The 25,351-nt window shown below is 41.6% G+C and overlaps 1 protein-coding gene across 1 annotated transcript; it reads right to left on the bottom strand.

The window, feature by feature from the left end:
- ADRA1B (adrenoceptor alpha 1B) lies at positions 1–24,510 on the bottom strand. Its single transcript, XM_034780413.1, has 2 exons — positions 23,140–24,510; positions 1–2,545 (listed from the first exon to the last, which is right to left on the bottom strand). The coding sequence occupies exons 1-2, from the start codon at positions 24,110–24,112 to the stop codon at positions 1,977–1,979; spliced, it is 1,542 nt and encodes a 513-aa protein (XP_034636304.1). The 5' UTR covers positions 24,113–24,510; the 3' UTR covers positions 1–1,976.
- Positions 24,511–25,351: the final 841 nt, after the last annotated feature.

Below are 25,351 nucleotides of genomic sequence, written 5' to 3'. Positions count from 1 at the left end.
AGAAATGTTTTTAGAACATTTTCCCCCCGTGGGTCCCCTTCCAAAAATTAAAATGAAAACTTACACAAAAGAACCCCACACAGTCATCTGCACTGTGGGAAACTCAAAGAGAACAGGAATATCCTAGTGCAGCACAAGCGGAAAGCAAAATCGTCCAGTCTAGCTTCCTTTTCTGAGCGGAGTAGAATACAAAAAATAAATGAGCGGCAAAAAGAGTGGAAAGATTTTTAAAATCCTTTCTATTTTAATAAGCAGTGTCCCTTTAAGAGGAAATTGCAACTCAGTAGGAGCAGGATTGGGCCATTTAAACACAACAGGAGATTTGCCAATGACTTCAATGGGATCAGGATCAGACCCAAGGTGCCGTACATTAAGTCTGTATATGTACTTATACGGCTCTCATCATTGTAGTATATGAGCATGTGATGACCTAGACACAAAACTTCTCTATCTTTGCTCACTGAGCTGGAGGATATTTGGCCCAACCACAGATCACATCCATCTTCATCAACCTAATGAGGGAATATACATATGCAGTGAAACCAAGGGAAATGCTCTCATGGGAGTCAACATTGTAAAAACATCTGTTAAGTGTTTTCCGCACATCTGTTTATGGTTCAGCCTCTGTTTCAGTATTCACAAAAACATTGCTAAAATTCCTAATAAGGGAAGCCTCGGGTCAGAGGAAGGAGTAAAGACCAGTTGCCATGGTTTGTACCACTTTATGTAAAAATTCACAGTCGTTAGTTTCACGATTCACACTTAATTGAAAGAGATGAAAACAACTTCCAAACATGGGTTAAAACATATTTGAAGATGTCCTCAGAGATCCCCCAGTTATTACCATGTTATTGAGCTGAAGGATGCAAAGCAAAGTGGGACTCTCATATAACTGCATCCTTTTGATTTTTCCATTTCTGATTTCAGTGACAAAGCAAAAGTCACTAGAAATGCAATGTCACCTCCAAACACTGCCAAAAGCACCAAGTGGGTTTTACTGAAATCCAGCATATTTGCTCTCAGGCTGGGTTATGTGCTTCCAGCGGTCAGTGCTCTTTTGTGCTATGTCTGCAAAGCTGTTTATGAAGGATCTGGAGTGATTTATGGGTTTTGCTTTGGAAACCAGACCCTTTGGTTGCCCGTAAGCTTAAAGGACAATTACTAATGTGCTGGCGCACGAATACTGAGCCCTGACCACTGCTGATGTTTTTAAGCTTTCAAAAAAATAACATGGTAAAAGATAGGGGAGTTTGGCCAAGTTGGTTCACTTCCATTTTTAACTCATCGCCAACTCATAACGCTACCCCAAAGGATATCAGTGGCTATGATGGGAGATCCCACCCCAGCCTGCGCGCACATGCACGAATGGGAGAGTGGGAAAGGAGGCTCTCCTGGAATGCCAATTGGATATTAATAAACAAAAGTGATGTACACATGTGAAGTTACTTTAATCTTTGACATCGTTTGTGGTTTCTAAAGTGCTAGCGTTCAGTGAAGTACACCAACAGGTAAGGTTTTTACAGACAAAACCAGAAGCAGCTGGTGGTACCCTGAAGAGGTACAAATAAAACCACACTTCCTCTTGACGATACACACTCTCTCTCTCTCTCTACTTATATATACTTTCTATAGCTATGTGTGTTTGGCTACTCCACAGCCTTTCCATCAGAGCTGAATATTTGGCTGAGTGCACATCACTGTCTTTATAGGGCCCTTCCCTGCATTGTGCACAAATTTCTGCAGCATCTCTGGCAATCAACTTGGAGCACTGATCTCCCTGCAGTGGTGGAACTATGCCAATATTCTGACATTAGGCTGCCTGTTTCTGCCATCCTGAATGAACTCCCTCCCGTCACCATGTCAAGCATGTCTAGACTGGGTGCAGGTTCGTGTCTTTGCCTGGGTTAAACATCAACCAACTTAATGTGTGCAGATGAGCCCAGAGTCCAGGCCCTCCTGCATCCAGGGAACAGCGTTTAGAATTCGCTCATTTCAACAGCCATTCTGCAGTCAGCTGTGCTGTTCAGTGTGTCACAGATGGTCTTGCAGCCCCCGTTGGGTGAGGCTTGGCTGCCAGCAGCGATATGTCCATTGTGCTCTGTTGGGAGCTTGAAGGTGAAGAGGTGGCATGAGTCCTTTCGCCTGCTGCCTTCCTGTAGGGGGCCCAGGAAGGAGCTGGAGCTCTTCCACTCCTGGAACGTGTACATTTCCATGGGAGGGTGAGTGACTTTGCTCAGGTAACTGGGGCTCGGGTTGGCTGAGGATAATGTCCTCTGACTGCCGCTTAGGAAGCTCCTGCTGTCTTCCAACGAGTCCTTGCGGGAGCGTTCGAAGGAGCCTTGGTTCCAGTTCCTGTAGTTGTAGGCCCACCACCCCAGCCGCCTCCGCTGGTGGCACTGGCACTTCAGGATCCGTATAAAAGCCCTCTTGAACTCTTTGCTCGAGCAGGGGTAGATGATTGGGTTCAAGCAGCTGTTGAAGTAGCCAAGCCAAAAAATTATCTTGAAGATGGTTTCAGGTGGCTTCAAAGAAGAAAACATAGACCCTATCAGGGAAAAACAAGCAGAGAAAGCATCTGAGATAACTGGTCCTGACTGCCTTTAATAAAGAGAATAAGGTGAACCCATGATGTTCATGGACGATCCTGTGAGGATGCCTTTGTTAAAAAGTTATGTCACCCTTGCCACTTCAGTTAAAGTCAACTTGACATTCTTGATATTTCTAAGGTACAAAACCCACCCCCCAAAAAAACTCTTTTGGATAAAGAAGCCTGATTTTCTTTTTTCGTCATTCAGCTACAAAAAGGTGCACAAATTCAATTTAAATCCCCTCCCCCCCAACCGCTGTATATTTATTTATTTATCTATTTATTTATATTGCAGTAGCACCTAAAGAATCAGGGCCCCAGTGTTGTTGGCACTGTAAAAAACACAAAGAGATAGTTCCTACTGCAGAGAGCCATTTGTAGGTCACCTTCAATAGGGACAGATCTATTTATATTCACAAGGTCCTTTTGTGCTTCTCGTCCTGGTGCGTATCTGTGCTCAGACATAACTTGCGATTTCCACAAACTTGCTATGGCAGCCCTAAGTTTGGGCACTTGTTCTTGCCTGTCCTGTCTAGGTTATCTAAGTCACCAATAGGAAATAATATTAAAAAGATACAAAATCTATTTACGCCTGAAATCAGTTAAAGGTCACACAGGTCTGCATAGACCAGGGCTTCTCAACATTTTTGTAGCACAAGCAGAGGGATCATCTCATGAATATTTCCCCTCCCATTCACTATCACATGATTTCCTTGAATCAACTATTGCAGTTGTTACATAGTAGGGTTACCATACATCCGGTTTTTCCCGGACATGTCCGGCTTTTTGGTAATCAAACCCCCGTCCGGGGGTAATTTCCAACAAGCTGAACATGTCCGGGAAAAATACTCCCTGGCTTACCTTAGAGCGGGCACTGGGGGCTGCTGTGCTCCCTGACTCCTGGGCTCTGTAAGAGCCGAGCTGCCCGAGTGCTACCGGCTTCGGCAGCCCCCATGCCTCTGGACCCTGCGTCCCCGGCCGGGCATTTCCCCTCCCAGGCTCCGGGGGCGCAAGGTCCAGAGGCATGGGGGCTGCCCGAAGCCTGAGCGCTACCGGCTTCACGGTTTGCCAGGCAACCTCCAGACCCTGCGCCCCCTATTGGGCGCTTCCTCTCCCAGGCTCCAGCTGTGCTGGGGAAGCGCCGGCCGGGGGCGCAGAGTCTGGGGGCTGCCCAGCAAACCGTGAAGCCAGTAGCGCTCGGGCAGCCCTTTTCGCGTGGCTGGGAGGGAGAAGGGGGAATGTGGGGTGCTCAGGGGAGGGGGTGGAGTTAGGGTGGGGAAGGGGCGGAGTTGGGTTGGGGCCAGGAGTGGGAAAGGGGTGGGGCGAGGGCCCCGTGGAGTGTCCTCTTTTTTTATTTTTTAAATATGGTAACCTTATTACATAGAAAACTAATATTAGCAAAGCATTTAATGTATTTAACGTATTAATTCACTAAAATGAAATTTAGCAAAATGGAACATTCTGAACGAATGCCTGAAGGCTCTGAGTTAAAATTATGGGCCCGTTCACACATTTATATTTCTAGCTGGAGCAAGCTGAATACGTGGATTCAGTATGGGAGCTTAATTTCAGGAATTGGTACTAGATTCTTCTAGGCCTTTTAAAAATGGAGAGATGCATCTGAACCCACATGTCAAGGCTCTGAGAACAGAATCCTTTTACACTGGAGCAGTTTCAGATGATCTGAGCCATGAAAGCACCCAAGTCAGCAATAGCTATCAGACTGCTTTACTGTGGCAGGAGGGATGTGACTGTAGGCATATTTCCCCATCTATCCCAGCAATGCAAAGGCTGTGGTCTCTAGACCTCAAAGCTATGCAAAACCCTGGTTAATGGACACAGCTATGTGCTATTTAGTAGTGGAACAGCTATGTCATTCAAATAAGCATAGCTGCTGCTTTTCCAGTCAGCTTGGTAGGCTTGATAGTTACTACAAGGGGCTGAGCAAGCTTAACTCCCATGAAGCTAGGGAGAGAGAGAAGCACATGCAACACAGCTCATGCCTCAGCCTGCCTTCCTCCATGCACCAACCAGCATGGCTGAGCTGGTGCAGAGGGGGAAGTAATGTGCTATTAATAGTGACAAACTGCAGATTACTTCCTGGGAGTCAGCATCTCTTGCTTTGGGCAGAGGCAGGAAGTAATCTTCAGTTTGTCAGTATTAATAGCACATTACTTCCCCTAGCTCTGAGGGTTTAAGTGGAATTTAAAAGGCGCATAGTTCTTTGTTCATGCCTTCTGCAGCGGACTGCATTTCAGTGCACAAACCAGTCTCTAACCATTGTGCTGCTCCTAATATTCTGCAGGTCTCTCCCTCCCATCTGCCGGAGCTCCCAGGAAGTGATGAATGCAGGAAGTGATGAATGTAGCACAGAGTCTAACACTGGAGAAACAGTGAAAAGTACCCAAAAGATTTCCAACGGACAAACCAAAATAATGCAAACACATTGACTGTCTGCTTAGCATTAAGTACTTTTTAATGAAAGATTCAACACACATTCATGTGATTCTAGGGAATAAACCATAAAAAGGGTGTGAAACCCTTGTACTGTCTTAGTGAAACTTGATCCAAACTTATGATTTGAGCCAATATGGGCAAGATACGCCAAGTCCTCCCATACACTCAGTCGCAAACTCTTTCAGGATTCGTTTTCTAAACAATAATTACAAATATTTTCCTTTGGATTTGAAGAAAAAAGCTTTGTGATTGTACTACACAAATATGAAAACTGATTATATGGAAGAACTAGTCTGGGGCTTATCCTTTAAAGTGTCTCTATTTTGTTTTCCAGAACCACCATAAAGTCTAGATGAACTCAAGATATTAAGGACCAGTAGGACCAATGAAGGCGCTGAAGAGCACATATTATTGTTGTGCTGGTCCTACATAAACATTGGCTCTTTCCCCACAAGAAACTGGAATATATATATTTAATATTGGAAACATTTAGAATCTAGAAGAAATTCCTCCACCAGATTTTAAAGTTTTGGGGCAGGACAAAATTTGGACATAATCCATTTGACAGTGTCTTTTTCCGTAAATAATAAATAATAGCTAAAGAAGAAGGAAAGATTGCTGGAAAGACTTTGCAAGAGGAGTTCCACAGAAGAGATGAGTGGCTATAAGTATGGGGAAAGATAAATGGGATGTGTCTGTATATGCTGTCTTGCATATAAACAGAATACGATACAACACACTGATACACAAAGATCAAAGTCTCAAACAAAGCAGTGGAAAAGGTTAAAACAAAACTGAAAAAGTGGGTAATATTTGAAAGAGCTAGTGGAAATGTGTATAGTATACAGTTAAGGAAATAAGGTAACAGGCATGTCTCTCTCACACACTTTCAGGATAATCACGTTTTCAGATATTGACTGATGACAATCTCCAGTCAGTCAGTTTGAGTTCTCGTCTGTAAAAGGGCAACTTCACAAGGGTAAAGAGAATTACTTCCTAACATTCCAGGCTGAGTGAGGTAGCATGTGTTCAGTTCTTATTCTTGAAATGTCACTGCACTGTGGCAGATAATTAAAAAAAAAAAAATTACAAAGCAACTACAGTACTGCAGTCCATCCATAATCGAGTGCTTAGCAGCAAAGATCTGAAGACATATCAATTTGGAAAGTAGAGGTTTGGACTTAAAAAATGATCTACGTCTAGCAACATTTGAAGGAGAGTTTTGCATATTTCTCTATTGCTTTTTTTGAGTAGTATGGGAACAAGATTAAAGATAGATATTTAAAACATTGGTGATTAAATTATTATGTTTCCAAATATATTTATTTTATTTCCCACAGCCGCTGCAAAAATGAACAAAAACAGTTGTGACTATAAGACTTAGACCCATGGAGATAGCACACAACACCTAGAATTCATTATTCACACTATAGTATCCAAGATTATGCTTTTCTGAACAAAGAGATACTAATTTGACAAGTGGATATCCTTCGAGCTATTAAATTATAGAACTGTATGGTAATAGCTCTTTTTTCAGCAGTTGTATAAAACCAGTGACTTCTTATCTGAACAACGCAAGCCTTACAAATATGTAAAAACAGCTCTGGAGGCTAGAGAATTTCATTTAGTATGTAATGCAGGATTACTGCATAGTTTTAGGAACATATTAGATGTTAGGATAATTATTTTGAAGGTGAACTGGCAAACAGAGATGTTATCATACCAAAGGAGAATTAACAAATTCCTGAATAGAAACGTAACTATTTTGCTTTTACACAGCACTTTGCATCTATAGGTCAACTCAAAGTGCTTTTACAAAGCATCGTCATCCACATTTTACCAATGGGGAAACTGAGTCACAGAGAGACAAACTGATTTGCTGAGCCAGGATTAGAACCCCACCTCTCGTAAGTTCCAAAACCATTGTCTTATCATTGTACCATACTGGGTAGCTGATAAGACTTTGTAATAATGACTCAGATAGGTCCTAATCCCACAAAGCAGAGTTGAGGACACCTGAAATTAATGAAAGTTGAGCACTTTGCTGAGTCATTCCTACAGTTGGCAGTGCAGAGGTCATGGACAAATACAGTAGTTATTGTGAGATCAGCAAATACCCACATGCTATCTGACAGAGAGGGAATATTGACGAAAACTCAGTGATCATCTGAATGATGATGCCTCTACCATAGAATCCCCCTCTAGCTCTAGTCAGTTTGGATTATGAGCCCAAGACCTGGTTTGGGATCGGAAACTACATCCTTTGGCCCAGAAACTGTGAGCTTGCTATCAGCTAAACCAGGTTAAATCTGCCCCATGTTAATGCTTTATTTTCTTTATTTAGGGTCATATTGTCCCTGACCTTTGTGCAGGCACACAGGGTAATGAGAGCACCAATAAATTCCTACGTGTCCCATGCAAGGGCCAGTAACAGCCTTAGTCTCTGAGCTCAAAGGAGCACGGACTGCTACTTTTGTGTGTCCCCAGAGGTGAATCTAATCCCAAAGAGGGCAAAGATGGAGGAGGAACCCTGCCAGGCAGAGCAGGCTGCACCGTCCTAAAGTTAGGTGCACTCTGTACATTTCTGCTGCACTCCTGGCAGCTGAGGGAAGGATAATCCTTCCCTAAAGTCTCAGTGGAGTAGGGAGCTCCATAGCAGCCCCAACGCATGACTGTAACAATAGATGCAATGTAACCCGCAGACACTCACTAATGGGATTGAGGCATTTGGTTAACTTACTGCTGAACTTGTAAAGACTGAACACAGTTTCTTCTCTTACTGTTGCCTAAGATCAAATGTAGTATCACTTTCTGTTTAGTCCTCTATGGGGAGCCTAGGGACTGTGTCCAGCTCCTATGGGGACACACACAATGATCTAGGGTGTGTCCATCTCCTATGTTCCCAAGACAGAACCACTGATAATATTTAAATGTTTTCTTTTTCTTTTCTTTTCTTTTTTTTGCAACCCAGCAAATTTTACAGTTGCAGTAATGGAGGCCCATTGACAATTTGGCCCTCAGTAAATATATCCATTATTTAAGTGAGGATTGGTGTTAGAAAGACTGAATTCACTACACAAAGAAGCTTCTCAGGACAATCCGTTGCCTTAGGCAAATCTTTAGTCTGCTGCCCCCTCCTGCCTCTGTAGAAAATTGGTGGCAGGCACCCAGTGCCTCCCACCCAGCTGTCATCTCCACCTGTAAACCTCGGGTAGTCACCTTGGAGGCTGACAGGGCAGACAATGGCAAGCTGCTGGGCCCCAGTAACAGATCCCATGGGATGAGAGCAGTCTGACAGTCAGGCACTGGCCAGAGCAGCTCCCAGCCAACGTTGCAGAAGTGGGGAGGCCAAGGCCAAAGTGCCCCCTCCCTCTCCATGGCTGGATGCTCCGGCGATGAACCACCTGCCCTCTCTTCTGGTGCTGCAGCAGGCCCTGGTGGGCAAAAGGTGTAATTGCAGCACCTCCCCAGGAGAATCTGTTCTGTGGGGGGTAAAAAAATTTGCAGGGGACATGAATTCTGCGCTTATGTTTATTTTGTTAAAAAGTAGGGGCTTATGGCCCACGTTTATGTTTAAAAGTGTGGGGCCATTGCCTTGACCCCTCCAGTTCCAGCACCGGTGCTCCCAGCCCATGGGTAATGGGTATCGCAGACCCCTACCCTGTACAAAGCAACCTGGGCTGGGGACAACAATCCCTCTCACACAGACGCAGCAGGCTCCTTCTCACTGGACACAGTGGGAGTCTCTGTACCTCAGCCCCCACACCACTGGCCTGACCCCGCACCGCCAGTCCCCTGCCCGGCCCACACCATTTGCCCAGCCCCCCACAGACTCACATCTTCCTGGCTGTGTGCCCTGTTGTCGGGCTCGTAGCCCACATCACGGCAGTGCCTCCAGAGCCCGGACATGGTGGTAGGGAAGTGATGATACCTGGGCCCAGAGACTGCCTGGGGGCAGCAGGAGACAGGTGTAGGTTGGCTGCCAGCATGGACCTGGATGGGTCACTGCACTTGTGACCAAAGCCCCGCAGAGCTCAAGCAGCCCCGAGCTATGATGTTACCTGTTCCGGGGGTGGGAAGCGATTCCCTGGGAGCCCGGCTGTGGCTTCCTGCTCCTTGGAGCTCAGCCAGCCCAACAAACCTTATCTTCCGCAGCTGCTGCCTAGTCATCTCCCTATAGCTGGGACAGCCTCTAGGGTTACCACCTGACTGGTAGTTGACTGGCCTGGCTGGTTTTTTAAATAGATTTGCCAGTTGCCAGAAAAATAATTTAATCTGATGAGGTTTTTTTTTTATGTGGGTTTAAAGATTGGCATTATTATCACAATACACTGGAATATCTAATGTTAAAAGTTTCTGTGTCCAACGAAAGATGCTGCCGTGTTCCCATTTCCACAGTTTAAGTGATAACAAATCAAAACAGTTGAAAATACAGCAGCTGTCTGCCCATGAACACGCAAGCTCACTGCACGTGTGCGTGAGAGGGGGTTTGAGTCTTGGGAGAGCGAGGAGACTGGGATGTTATCAATCTTATCTCCATGTGTTACCTCTCCAGATACTATAAGTGGCTGTTGAAGGGGGGGTTGTGGAATGCCTTGCGGTTGGGGGTTGCGGTTGTGGCCAGGGCCGGCTCTAGCCTTTTTGCCGCCCCAAGCAGCAAAAAAAAAAAAAATAAAATAAAAGAAAAGAAAAGAAAAGAAAAGAAAAGAAAAAAAGCCGCGAATGAAGCTCTACCGCCGCTTCATTCTACAGCAGCAATTCGGCGGCAGGTCCTTCGCTCCAAGGGGGAGTGACGGCCCCGCTGCCCAATTGCCACTGAACGACAGGACGTGCTGCCCCCTCTTCATTGGCCGCCCCAGGCACCTGCTTGCTACGCTGGTGCCTGGAGCCGGCCCTGGTTATGGCGGGCTTGCCTCATGTGCGGGGGTAGATGCTGGATTTTTTTCATTTCAAAGGTAGTTACTCTTGCGGCCTTTGAGTAGGCAAATAGCGCCCTGTGCACTTTATGTTCCCTTCAGGACTTTAGAAAGTGTCTCAGGTTTCATATCCTCTCCCCCTTCTGTATGTGGGACCTCCAAAGACATCAATAGGAACTTCCCACAAAGATAGAAGACCCTTTGTTATTAGGAATTTTAGTTTGATCGGGGCCTCTGTATGAACCACCTCATTCTAATTGTGCAGTCCTGGGCACAATTTGGCCACTGTTGCACAGAGCTCCTTTGACACTTATCCGACAGTAAAGATAGGGAAAATATATTTTAATTTGCTTGTATATTTTTAACATCACCCTTTCCCCCTTCCTTGGTACTAACAATGCCTTTTATTTCACCATGCATCCATGCCTTACCTTGTAATTAACCTGCCAGGAGGAACCAACTGTGGGCTATTTTGGTACCTTGATAAAATAATAAAACTAATCCTACCAGGCACAGTCTCCAAACAACAAACTAATATTTCCTACTCTAATCTCTAGCTATTTTCCCATCACAGTCTGATAAACAGATTAAATATTTCCCAGTCCTGATTTAGATTGCCTTTCAGAATAGCTGAAAAAATGTCGCCTATAATTATCTCGTCAGTGATTTATTCCTGATGGGGAAGCCAGAATAACTCCCCCACTCTAAACTAACTGTTTCCTGGCACTTTATGTTCAATAACTTCCCAGCCAGGGAATGTATTTTTTCTTCTCTTTTTATTTTTATTTTATTTGTTTATATTTATTTTATTTATGATGGTTTATATTGTGATTCACTAAATATAGCATTGCATATGATTTACCTCTGTCTGCAGCCTTGACACCTTCCCCTTCTAGCCATTTTGCAAATCCCCTTATCCAGTAATAATGCAGAACAGGAAATATACCAGGAACTCAATCAGTCTAATAGTTTTTCATGGCATTTTGAAAAAAAAAATCCCTAATAATTACCAACTGTACACACCAGGCATGACAGAGCTATTCAGGTTGTAAGGAGACTGAACAAAAGTGAATAACATAATTAGGAATTAAAAGATATTTTGTCTAGTGAAAGTTAATTTCAGTTAGAATGTCATTAGCATTTCAAGCAGTTTTTAATGAACTGTTTATTACAGTCAAACTATGTAAGTCACCCTCAGTGAAATTGGCGAAGGCTGTGGGAAACAATCTACGGGATTAGACTGTCATTACACATTTTGAAGCATATCAGACCAGCAGCGCATTGGGTAATTGAAATGAACCAATCACTAGCTCTAGGGTGACTGTTCCTCATCAAGGGCCTGATCCTGGAAAACACTGAGAGGTACTGAGCACTTCATAGGATCAAGCTCTAAATAACTTTGTTATGTTCTACTATTTTTATAGAACCCAGGCTCAGCCCCTAAAAATGGGTCCAATCCTGCAGTTTGTACACATCACGGCTCCTGTTAACATCTGGGATTTTGCCTGAGTAAGGACTGCAGGACTGGACCCAGGGCTGTGCAATACAAAACATACACCTTTCTCTTTTTTGCACTTCTTTTCTTACCTGATTATATTCTTCTTTTTTTCCCAGATGGAAAAACAAAGCATAGAAAATAATTCAGCACACACAGAAGAACACCCAGCCTTTCCCCACGGAACTGCTAAGGAATAGGTAGCGATGGGCTGGAGCTGAAACCATGGGGGCAACTACCCTCCAACACTGGGAAAGCTTGGATGCAGGTCAGAACTTTGTGGTCAGTCCCATCTCTGCAGTGACCCTCCAAATCTGAGCATTCTGAAACAATGGGGCTCAATGTTAGGGGCCTAATCTATTGCACATTGATTCCATGGGAGCCTTTGAATGAGATTTGGACTTCAGTGGCTTTGGATCAGGCCCTAAATCAGCAGGGCGAACAGTAGGAAGATCCTCTGGATTTGCCAAATCCTGACACACATAACCGAACTTCACATTGAGGACAGTTCAGATATAGCCTGCTAGAGAGGAACCACAAACACTGTAATCTCTCATGTTCTCTCTTGCTTTTTTGTTTTCCTTTAATCTAAAGTAAAAGCTATTAACATTAAAAATACCCTGTGTCTGGAAAAACAACACAGACCACCTTTAAAATTATTGGCTGTTCAGGCTTTGCTGTTCAGGCTTATCCGCAATCTGGTCTGTTACAGGAAAAGCCAGATATATAACAATAATCATCACTGCCATACTCTGTGTCTTGCATTAAAAGCTAGATCGGAGTATTTCCAGAGTATGGATAATCACAGCTAGAAAAACAAAATTTTTTGTGGATCCGCTGACACCTTAACTAGCAAATTTCTAGGAAGGGCATTTCTTCTCCAAGATCTAGCTCCATTCTCAGCAGCCTAATATGGTATAAATATTTGCTCAATAGTTTCCTGTTACCTCAGTCCACCAGTAACTATATTCCTGTAATGTGTGACAGCAAGATGGCAAAGTTAAGACTCTTCATTTAAGTACAAAGGATAAATTTATTCTACTGGATACAGTACATCTGAGAGGGTCCTGTTCTCATTTTTGTAGGTAAGAACTGAGCGTAAATAGTTAGACTAGCCAAACTAAACCAAAAACCCCTACCTCAAATAGAGTTTTTACCCTGAAAAGGAGGGCACACGCCAGAGACTCCATGAAGCTCAATAGGGTCTTTGCTATTGCTATTGATTTTTTTATTGGTTAAGGTGCTCAAATGCTGCAATGATTGACAGCAGTTTAAACCCCCTAAGATATAGGACGTGTCTGTGAAGGAAATGCTGTTGAAGTTGGTTTATGCCAGGCCGCTAATTATGCCACTTCCATTCACACAAAAGGAAATAAATTGTGAACACCATATAAATCAAACTGTTCATCATTTATGACATCATAGACCACAATTGTGTGGCTACATTTCCTTTCATCTCCTCCTGTGTGCAGGGAATATATTTTATTTCTGCTGTGATGGGCTTGAGAGCCAGGCAGCCTCTGGGTACATATCAATTGATTTACACCTTGTTTTAATGTAAGTGGGTTGATAATCTTCATGCGTGGGTGTTCTCGGAATATAGATTTGCCAGGAGTGCTTATATATTTCTCATTTGTGCCTAGCCCGTGGGAAACTGTAAACCATTTTTATTCCAAATTACTGGCATTCTCCTCTTTTCCTTTCCTCCTTCTCTTTACCTCCCCCGGCGTTTCTTTTTCTATCTTCCTATTTTCTGCTTTCTGTCACTTTTCTTCTCTTATTCCTTTCTTCTCTTCATTTTTATCATTTATTCCTCCCCCCCTCTTCTTCCCTCCTACCTAGTTTTTCTCTCCATCTTCCTAGTTTTCTATTTTCTAATCACCCTTTTCTCTTCACAGTTTATGATTTTCCATTAGCCTAGCACCCATTTTAATTACATGTTGAAGTGGTCTTAAACACATAGGTTAATTACTCATTATTACAGTAGAAACACCTGCTTTGGTCAGACAGATGAAGTACTGGAGATTAATCATTTTGTTATTTTGGCAGATGTATGATCACACAGTAACAAAGTTTTGGTGGATGTAGGTTCTCAGATGTCACCTTTTCTAGCTATAAGTGATAAAGGGACCATATTAAAAAAATCTTATACATTTGGTTTTATGTACACTGGGGCCCACTTAGAGAAAAATCTATTTGTTATCATTTATAGGAACAAATGGGAATCATTTGTTCATACAAAAGTAGGATGATGATCTGGAATTGCCGTTCTGGTAATAGCGCACTTCTTACAGAGAAATGTAATGTGAAAGAATAACCTGATAGTGAGAAAGTTTCACTGGATAGATTTTTTAAAAGATTAAATCAAAGCACACAATAGCATTTAGCAACTACCTGAGTTGGAGCGTAGTCCAGTATGAATGAAAAATCAAGAGTTCCAAAGTTCCAAACACTGAGTCAGGAGGGTTTTATAGACAACACTGTCACCTTCTTGTGTGAATGCCATAGGCTGGGACTAGCTGGGGGCGCTAGTTACTACTGATTCTGAGTGTGGGTGGTAGAATCTGATCCTAAGTTTTTAAACTTCCTAGTGGTGTTGTAGGGGTAGATGTAGGAAATATAATTACTAGGTGCAGAGAGGCTGAGTGTATTGCTGAGCAGAAGAGGGAAATTCCACTTCACAAAGGATTTTAAGATTTTGAAATTTGGCTTCCTTCCAAATTGGAAAGACACCTGAACCTTCTGAAATTTTCCATGAAAGAAAATAAAAAAAAATAATAATAATTTCAGATCAATTAAAATGTATGGTATGGTACAACATTTAAAAAAAATTGAAACAAAAAGTAGCTTCAAAAAACAAAACAAAAAAAACAGAAATGTTTGTTCCAACAATGCCAAAACGGGATGTTTTGACATTGTCTGAACGTTTTTTCCTGGTTTGCTCTTTAGTGAAATTGCAGTTCATGAAGCATTTCAATTTTGAGGGCAATGCATTCTCTGATAGAAAATGGTTCTAAGTGTTTCACATGTGTTCTAGAAGAGAGACTTGTCCAGTGTCACACAATGTGTCATTCTCAAAGCCCAGACTAGAACCCCAGTCACCTCTTTTCCAATCTTCTGCTCTGCTCACTATCTCATGCTGCCTCCCTTAATAAGGATGAACTAAAAGCCAAGTTTTTATTATTGTAGTTAGTTATGGCATTACACTAGCAGTGAGAAAAACTGGCTTTTATGGGGTTGAAAGTCATTGCTTCCTATCTGTAAAAGGCAATGTTAAGCTAAATAGCAATAAAAGGTTAAACTAACATTGTGTTTGCCTAAGGGTAAAGGGCAGACACTACATGCGTGTGGTAATTAGGTTCTTATTGGATAAGTGAGAAGCATGGAAGCTAGCTATTACCAGAACTGTTGCAAGTGCTGAATATATGAAAAGCAGGAAGACATGCTGAACTTTGCTAGTTTGCTGTAGTCCTTGTTACAATGTACTAGGCCAAATCAGCATGCCAAGTTTTTAATGTTAATTGGATTCCTGAAGCTCCTGATTTTTTTGCCTCCAACATTCAATATTGGTTTACATTCCTCTAAACTTATATAAAACAGAAAAAATCCCTAGTTTACAAACATTTGGTAATTGAAGTCACAGACAGAGGCTCTGTTATCTGTCTCAGTGGTTTATGAATGATGCATACTCATGCTTCCATCCTGTTATAATTTGGAAATGCAACCTGTGCAAACCTATAAATATTGTCAGCATCATTAAATAGCCAATAACATTTACACACATAGAGCCTGATCTGTATTCTTTGCGCACACAAACTCCGCAGGGAATTCTGTGGGAGTACAGGGCGTGCAGGGAATGCAGAATCAGACTCTGAAAGAGCACTTCTCTGTACTAATACCTTGGTAAACAGGACAAAAAGCTCTGGCAAGGGTAGTCCCTGCCTTCTGGCAGCTTGGAGTAGCTTTGTTTTTTGTCCTCTTAGCCTAATTAAAATCCACACATTCAGATGCCTTCTCTTATCATCCACATCATCTATCTGTGATTAATGGTGCGTCAAATTCCAAGTGAACAACTCACCCTTGCAAACACAGTATGATTTCATTCTGCACTATACAAGGCTCCAGCTCTAGGGACTTGTCTACACACTGGCTAAAACTTCACTGGAGGATGCAATAGTGGAAGCTATAGCGTAGACAGGGTTCAGGCCTTTTTACCACTGTGTTGTCTAACACTGCCCAGAGCAGAGCCCTGTCTTCACTTTTCAGTGGTGGCTGACATGGTCCTTGTATGTCCCATATGCTGCAGGCATTGACAGAATGGAGTAGATAAGATTCTACTCCCAAGCATCTACATCTTTAATGGTCAGTCCCCTGCCACTCACCCACTCAGTCCTGGAATGTAATAGAGGCACTGGGAATGACCAATGATAACCCTCCTAACATGACAGAGAGTCATTGGCTGGCACATTCCATGATGCCATTTAGGAATGGGGCTATCTCTGAGGCCCCACCCTGCAATTCAGCCCACATATGTAGATCTTCAGATGAAAGATGCTGTCAAACTACAAAGCATTATTGTTATAATAAAAGGCTTGATATCTGAATTTAAGATTGGCACAATCTATACGAGGGCTGAAGGACCGATTGATCAAGGTGATCAAGGTGATGGTACAATAGCCCATTTGAAAATAGGTACTAAGAATGATTTCGTAACAGGAAGGACAATGGAAGCTTTCTTTTCTGGGTAGAAAGAAAGAAAGAAAGAAAGAAAGAAAGAAAGAAAGAAAGAAAGAAAGAAAGAAAGAAAGAAAGAAAGAAAGAAAGAAAAAGAGGAAGCCAATATCTTAAATAAAATACCACTTGGAATTCTTTGTGCCCCATCTGTAATATTGTAACTATCAGCAGAAATACAGGACATTTCATGGATAGCACAAATTCTTTCAAGTTCATTCTCCCTTTTATTTACATGCTGTTAAAACACTCCTTAAAAATGCATAGAGGGAAATTCAAGCAATAACTTTAATGCAAATAGAAATCTGTCAGCCAGATCCTCAGCTGGGGTAAATCAGTGTGCCTGCACTGAAGCCAATGGAGCCATGATGATTTCTACCAACTGGGAATCTGGGCCTTTACGTTTAAGTTGTCTTCCTCTCCTGTTATCAAGACTTTCATTTATGGTATTTTTATATTCTAATATAATGTTCTTAGGGCCTAACCTTTCTCCCATTGAAGCCATTGGGAATTAAATGGGGACAGGAGTCTGATCTTATTATTTTTGGCCAGAATAAAACAGTTTTGCAGCTGGCTAACTGGATAGGATATGGCCAGGGCTTGCTCTTGTTTTGCAAAGGATTAGTTGATTAGGGAAAAGCTAATCTAAGTCTGCAGACATTTCACTTATTACACTTATGCATTTTCAAGTACTGGGCTTACTTTATAAACAGTTTTTTAAAACTTCTTATTCTTGATGTATGGCCTAAACATTCTTTCTTGGATATCTCTTTGGTAAAGGATAACCCTCTAGCTGGGAGACCTAATAGGAGAGCTATAGAGAGGCTATCTTGGCTTCCATTCTAAATTCTGATATTCACACCTTGATGATCATGGCTTTTTAATTAAGCAGGTTAGTGCACAGGTTTTTAGGCCTCAATCCCAAAGCCATTGAAATAACAAAATATCCCCATAGCATTCATTGGGTTTGGAAACAGGCTGTTTGTTCAGATGGTGCTAAACCCTATACTCTTGCCCCTGACCTTCATTTAATAGATCTGTCCATTTTTGCATTAAAAAGTACCTCTCCCATACAGCTACTATGGCACTGATCCTGTAGGCACTTGGGCATGTGTATAAATTTACTCACATGAATAATCTCACTGAAGGCAATAGGATGTGAGTAAAGTTACACACATTCACAAATCTGCAGGATCAGGACATATGCCCATTGCTCTGATGGGTGTTGATAGCAATGTTCCTCACTAGAAAAATCAATTCCTTCGTCTGTTTAAGTTTAATAGCTGCCCAATGGCTAAATCCCCATATTTCTCCTTTGAATCTTCTGGCTCAATAAAGTATGAGCCTTCCCAACAACAGAGAAATATATTGCCCTAGAAAATAAGAAGATATCCATATTACCTCCCTTCTTGAGATTCGTTATCATTTTTACTGAGGCCAGTTGGTATCACCAGAAATCAGAGCCTCTCTTGTCCTGCGATGTCTGTTTAGAATTTGTAGTGTTTAGTGCTGATGTTTATCTTTAGGTGACTAGTTACTGTCAATACTTTTCTTTATATTCAAACTGTTTTTGTATTTTACTTGCATATTTACTTCAGTGTGATGATGTGTTTTAACATTTGCCTGTTTGCCACCTAAAGCCCCAAATATAAGTGAGTAAATAAAAGAAGCATCCAATCCCTGGATGTTCATACAATTTCAGGTGTTTTGACAAACAGCTTTGCTTTGAAAATAAAACATTACAAGCAAAGTAACTAATTGCTTTGGGTATTTTGGATGAAATTCACCACTGTGCAGAAGGGTCTGAATAGGGCTTAAGTGGAACTTGAGTGGCGCGTAGGCCTTATGCTGCAATGAATCATTTTGAGAAGGGTAAGTACTCCATACATGGCAAGATGTGCTGGGCCTCTGCAGTAACTGTCCATCATGATCTTTGGCCTCATGTGCATTAGTCAGAGAATAGACTGAACTGTTTTGTCCTACAATTTGAGCTATTGAACTTTGTTCCAAAGATCTGGGCTGAAACTGAGCATATGATTAAATTGCTTTTCTAAAGGGCTTTAATTTGCTATTAAAGGGATTAAATTGCTATTCTACTACTTTTCTAAAGGGCTGAAACGCTATCGGACTCTGAACTGGCAACTTGAGGACACCAATCTTAAACAGCTAGATTAAAGAGGGTTATAGGAAGATATAGGCCTAAAGCGTTTAGGAGCCTACATACAAAGCCAGGACTAGACCTAAAACCTTTGATAAAATATGAATTCCATGGAAAGATGAGACCTGATCCTCAATTCCTGGTGCACCAGGAATGCAGAATCATGCCCCAAATAACACAAACTTACATTGTAACTTTGTACTTATTGGTTGCTTGTAGGGCCCCTAATATTGTAACTTATTTTATTGTCCGATTTAAAAAGCCTACTAAAAAAAGGCTTTTTTGAAAGTAACATTATTACTGTTTTCTTTTACATATCTGGTCTCTCATGCTGCGGCCACTGATGTCAGTGGGAATTTTGCATCTCATTTCAGTGGTTGCAGAATCCAAATTTATTTAGGCCTGCAATGGGTAGACTCCTTGTACCTGTCTGGAGCCCCAGTGAAGTCAAGTTGGAGGACTTGTGTCTTACATGATAATAATTTTTAGTGCTGGTGGTGGCTTTTTTCCTTGCAACATATGTTATGTCGTGTATAAGCTTTACGGCTGGGCTTTTCAAAGGAGCCTGCAGGTGCTGGGTGCCAAACGCGTATTGGTCAAATTGTGAGTTGGATGCCTAATTCATTTACACTTCTTTGGAAAGCTGTGCCTAATAATTCACCTCATAGAAAAAGCATTGACTTGCAACTTGTAGCCCTGCTGTACCATATAGAGCCTTTTCACCCTGGATGCATTTCTTTTTATACATGTAATGGCTCAAAATTGGTTCCACCTTATATAAAAGAGGGTCTGGATCACCAATGGTTTCAGACTTCGTTTCCCACTACTCTAGCTAAAAGTTGTCTATTTTTATTTGACATTTTTCAACAGTGAGTGTTTAATATGTTCCTGATGCCTTTGAATATTTTTGGGTGAAAAAAAGAAATATTTATTTTGAAATAACCAAGATATTTACATTTTGAAATTATGTTGCTGAGTTTGTGGAGCTACCAATTGCCTTGACAGCATATATGCCTTAATTTTATTTATTATACTGCATCACACAGAATTTTGAATAGCAGGATAGCTGGCTATATAAACTGAGTGTTTATAAACATGCACAAGAGGGATATAATGTAGGCCTTATTTACATGAAAGAACAGCTGGTACCTCATGGGGAAAAAAAACTTTGCACAGTATTCTGTTTGGAAACAATTCTGGTGCGTGCATCATCCTATGCTTAGTGCTGGAAGCAGCATGGTCCAGTGGTTAGAGCTAGGTGTGGGCGTCAAGCAATCAGGGTTCTATAGTGACTGGTTGTATGATATGTAACAAATCACAACCTCTGTGCCTTAATTTCTCTGTTTGTAGAATCAGCACAGTACTTTTTCACCTTTGTAAAGTGCTTTGAAGTCTTTGGTTGAAAAGCACTCTGTAAATGTGAAATATTATTTCTCTTCCTTTATTCTTTATTACAAGGAGCACATTTATTAAAACAAAATCTTTGTTTCTCAAGAATTCATGTGATCCTGCTGCATATTCCCACCCCCGGTGCGTCGATGTTATAATCCTCTGTTTGGGACAGCACAACAGGTAGCTGTGGAAATTATTGCAATGTCACAACCAAAGGATTAGAACTTTAGCTGGGGAACAAGCAGCAGGAGTGGAGGAACCTTTGAGAAAAAAAGAGCTTATTTACATACAAGCAGAATCATTTGTCAAGGCAACATTTTTCTGTGTCCCGGGATTCAGGCATAACTGTACAGTTGTAAAGTGTTTCAAGATGTGGGTCATATTCTGATCAGTCTTACATGACTGCAAATCCAGAATTGCTCTATTTTACATCCATGTATATTGTGGGGTCATGTCATCACTGAATGAATAAGGAGGGGAAAGCCGGATGATTGCAAAGGAGTGTGCATGTAGCTATTACTAGAAATAACGGGTTGGACTTCGGAAAGGGAAAATGTAGGCTGAACTATAAAGAGAAACTTGCAGGGAAGTAGAAGAAGCTGCTTTAAAAACTAGTTTGGACCCAACAGCAGAAAACGTATCATAGATAACAATTCTGTATTGATCTTATGTTCTTATGGGATGTGGCTGACATAACAGGCCCTTTTCACCTTTAACTTGTATGCATTTTCAAAGCACTGCAGAGATGAATCTAAATGACCATCCATCAATGTTGAACAACTATGTATTGTCAAACAAATAGGATTGTGACATCTCTGAATGAATTAAGGAAGAAGATCAGGTGAATTAGGATCTGATACACCTTCTGTTTCTGGTGATTAGCAACAATTGAAAAAGTAATAAGAGGAAAAGTACACAGCAGTTAAATAGGCTTGGCTAACATTTTTCTGGGGATCAGAGCAAATTGAACAAGGATTTGGGCTCCTGGAGTGGGCTGGCAGAGAGATGAGGTTGCAGACACAGACGACTGGATTGCTATTCTAATGTACTGATGAGTATGTATACCCTCTAACAGGAATGGATACTGACAACAAAAAACATCTCATAACTGATCTAAGTAGCAGCACTTTCAGTATCCCAATCCTGTGAGGTGCCAAGTTCTCTCAACTCCTCATTTTGTTCAATGGGAGTTGTGGAAGCTTAGCACCTTGCAGGGTCAGGCCTTAGAGCCCAGGTGCCAGAGCACCTGTTTTCAGCCAGATAGCTTCTCCTCAGCCCCTGCTTTCATCTCTGAATCTCTGTGTCTCCAAACACAGTGTTGAGACTTTTTGATCAGTCACTCCACTTGCAACATCTTGGGCTCATGGTTGAGACAACAGGTGAACTAATGTTTTAAATTCCTCACTCAAGTGTCTTAAGCAATAATTCATTAGCCATCCCATGGGTGAGCAGGGAGCCTGCAGCGGCTTTTAACCTTTCTCAAGGCAAAATGAAGACGTGTCAAAATATGGCCTCTTTTGACTCCATATCTATACTACTCTTGTTACTATGATTTTGGGGTAGGTCCTCAGCAAGTGAAAATCAGCAAGTGAAGCTACTGACTTAAAAGGCTACACTTATGCCAGTTGAGGATAGGCTGACCAGATAGCAAGTGTGAAAAATCGGGACGGGGTGGGGGGTAATAGGAGCCTATATAAAAAAAAGCCCCTAATATCGGGACTGTCCCTATAAAATCGGGACATCTGGTCACCCTAGTTGAGGATCTGGCCCTTTACATTTAAGTATGCCAAGATATAGCAGTGATTTTTTGTAAGGTTCCTACAGCAATCTAAGCACAAAGGGACTGAGCTAATTTACTTTATCAGAGGGTCTTGAACCACTGGATTCTACTGCCTGAGTTTGGAGATTCTTTATATCTAGACTGTAATGTTGTACTTCATAAACATGCTTTGCACAACACATCTACCCTGTATGGATGACATACGTATTTTCCCAATGATCTGTAGCATTATCCAGTATGTGGAACTTTCTCTGACAGAGGATAGTGTTTGACATCAGGGGGGCTGAGGTCAGGAGACCTTAACTCAGAATTTCCCTGCCCTTGTGAGTTTGTCACACCGGTAACCTTCTGTCTATGTAGGTGTTTATATGATTAATTTTAGACACATCGAGACAGATCTTCCCAATTTTCACCAGCTGAGAATCTAGCACAGAGAATAGCACACCCATAGTTTGATCCAGTAAAAATGATAAACTTAAAACTTTTAACCAGGACCCCTAGATCTTTGACGCAGTTTAGAGACAATTTGTTCAGCAGGAGTCAGGGGACCATAGGTGAAATGTATAACAAATTCTTTAGCTTGCCACAATGACTGGATTAGAAATATTTTGTTTTACAGTGACTAAGTAAATATGAGACCCAGAACACCGAGAAGGCTATTTTCCACCTTCTTTCATAGTTAGCCAGTAGGATCATTTGCTCTGTGTAACAGCTGATTTTGGACAGAGATTTTAGAGAAGAAGTTTTAAGAATTCTGTGCTAACAGGTTGTGAGATGTTGTGCTGTGATGCTGATTCAAGGTGGTGAATAATATTACGGACAAAGAGGGAGAATGTCGAAAGGATTTCAGGAAGGCAGCCCTGTGTAAGGTTATGTAGGATGCTTTGGTAACATTTTCAGTTAAATGTACATCGTTTTAGAGCATTTAAAAATGAAAGTATTGATTGCTAAAAGTTCCAGCTGCAGCCTCTTCAAGGGCCTGATCCAAAAGCCCTTTGAAATCAATGGGAGACTTTCCCTTGGCTTTGGATCAGACCCCAAAAGAAGAGACGCAGTCAAGTCACAGTGTATGGATCCAGATCTAGATTCTGAATGCCCCATAGTTCAGAGGTGTTTGGATCCAGAGCTTTGGATCAGGCCATTTCTACTAAAAATGTTACAGCCTAGTCTGTAGTATTAACAGCTGACAGTATAACACGTTAAAAAGCTTTGTATGACATCTGAATGGGCTGCCTACATCTGTTCAATTCATGACTTTTGCTATTCAGCATGCTACAAAAATGTCCATAAAACATTTTAAAATAAAACACTTATAAATGGAACCTTAATATAAAGTGTTAAGAAAAAATATGTGAAGGTTTTATCCATGTGCCATCTGTCTACCTGACAACTGAGCTGATTTCTTGCAGGCTGCAAGACACTGCAAAGTTTTTGCATGACTTACAGCAAGAACAGTGTCAGAGGGAAATTATGATGTAGTTCTATCTATCTATCTATCTATCTATCTATCTATCTGCAGTTCTAATGCATGTGTCTTTATGGCATCTAGACACCATTCAGCTGATTTTTATCTAACATTTCTGTCATAAACAATTGACCCTCATCCCTTGATCCCCAACTTACCTAGAGGCAGAGCTATGAAGAAAGGTAGCCAGCACAAAATAAACATGCCAACTACAATTCCCAAGGTCTTGGCTGCCTTCTTTTCTCGAGAGAATTTAAAAAGTTTGAAAGCTATGGAGTTTCTGGGGTGGTGCCCCTTGCTCTTGCTGCTGTTGAAAGTGTCCTCGTGAATGTTCCGGGAGTGAATCCTTAAGGTCAGCTCCTTGGAATCACACATTTCTTTCATGACCCCAGCTTCCAGGTTTTTAGTTGTCCTTTTGGCCACTATGTAGACTCTACAGTACATCACCAGTATGACAATCAAAGGAATGTAAAATGACCCCAAAGAAGAAAACAAGGCATAAAAAGGTTCTTCAGTGATGCGGCACTCTTTATCATCCTTGGGTGCTGGTTCCTTCCATCCCAGAAGAGGTCCAATGGAGATTACCGTGGAGAGGACCCAGACACTTAGGAGGGCAAGAATTGCTTTCCTCCTAGTTACCAAAGTCGGATACTGAAGTGAATAACTCACCCCTATATATCTATCTATAGAAATTGCACACAGGCTTAAGATAGAAGCAGTACAGCACATCACATCAACTGCTGCCCAGATATCACAAAATATCCTCCCTAAAGCCCAATAGCCAAGAATTTCTAGTGTAGCAGAAAACGGAAGGACAGTAAAACTCAGCAACAAATCTGCTATTGCGAGGTTAACTATGAAGTAGTTCGTAGGGATTCTTAAATGTCTATTGCAAGCTACAGAGAGAATTACCAAGATGTTACCTACTATAGCAAAAAGTATGAAGGCACCTAGGACAAGCCCCACAATTATAGCCCTAGTGATATCCAAGGCAGGTAAATTCAGATTGCTTGCTGACTGATTAGAGTTGTTTTCAGTGAGACTCCCATTACTTAGTACAGAGTAGTCCAAATATCCAGGTAATGATGAATTATAGTTATCATCAAGGTAGGTATTCATCTTAAAAATCATGCTCCATAGCAAGTTGTAATTGGATCCCCTGGACAATGCACAAAAGTGCTTCAGGTCTGTTGAAAGTTATCTCTCCTCCGAAGAACTTGCTGCAAGGCAAAGCCCAGTTTCAGCGTGAGAACTCATCGCCGCTGTAGGTTACGAGCCACCAGCATGCAGAGTTTGCACAGCATGAAATCCTCTGAAGCTTGTCAAAAAGTAATAGGATGCTCAACTTGGTTAATTTTCCATGTCAATTCATTTAAACAGAAATTAGCAGATGGAACTCTTGGACTGAGTCTTAGAGTAGCTGTTTGGATCATGAGGTCTCTGAAACAAAAGGCTGGTTTACTATCCTCTCTTGTGCATTTGTGGCTTTGTTGGAAGGATGCCCCTGCCTAGCTGTTATGACATGCGTCTCCAAGAAGCGTTTGTAAGCATTTAGGCAGCTCTGCATGGAGTGCCTGCCTTTGCTTACACTGGCTGCTCTAATGACATCACTGGAGCCCTGACACATAACAGCACTAGAGGGCAATGCAGTTTAAGTTAAAACTTCCACATCCAAGCTTCAAAACTAAACAAATGGAATATATCAATCTTAATTAAAGCATTTGCCACATAGAAATCTGGATTGGAAACCTTAAAAAAATAGTTTCATTATCTGAGAAAAATATACTCAGTGGGATATGGAGAAAAAGCAACTGCAGTACAAAATGATATAGCACCCTAGGACTTTCACTCACTAAATAAATATCTTGTAGTTTATTTTGTAATCAAAATGAATCATGTGCTATTTGACAGATCTAATGATCCCCTACCTTGTAACAATGAACACATTGAGTTGGGAAATGCAGCATTTATGGTTTTTATGGTCAAATATAGATAGAATTAGTATTCAAAAGTGACACAGAATTGCGCATGAGCTAGTTTCATTTCAAAGGCTGTTTTCTCCTGTAAATTAGGAAAAAAGTGCCAGATGATGAAACTCAAAATCTGTGGCCAGATCTTTGATGATGATTCTGTATTGTATTATTCTGGATCCCTCTCTCTTTAGACCTCAGTTTTGCAAGCTGCTAAGTGCCCTCAACTCCATTTGAAGTTAATGGGGATTGAAGGTCCTCAGTACTTCTTAGCAAGCATTCAATATGCTTAAATACCTTGCTGCATCTGTGCCTTAGGGCATGTCTTCACTACCCGCCGGATTGGTGGGTAGCAATCGATCTATTGGGGATCAACTTATCGCGTCTAGTGAAGGCGCGA

This window comes from Trachemys scripta, chromosome 8 (genome assembly GCF_013100865.1).
Source record: "Trachemys scripta elegans isolate TJP31775 chromosome 8, CAS_Tse_1.0, whole genome shotgun sequence".
Taxonomy (NCBI): domain Eukaryota; kingdom Metazoa; phylum Chordata; order Testudines; family Emydidae; genus Trachemys; species Trachemys scripta.
This window is presented reverse-complemented; position numbering and strand designations above follow the sequence as displayed.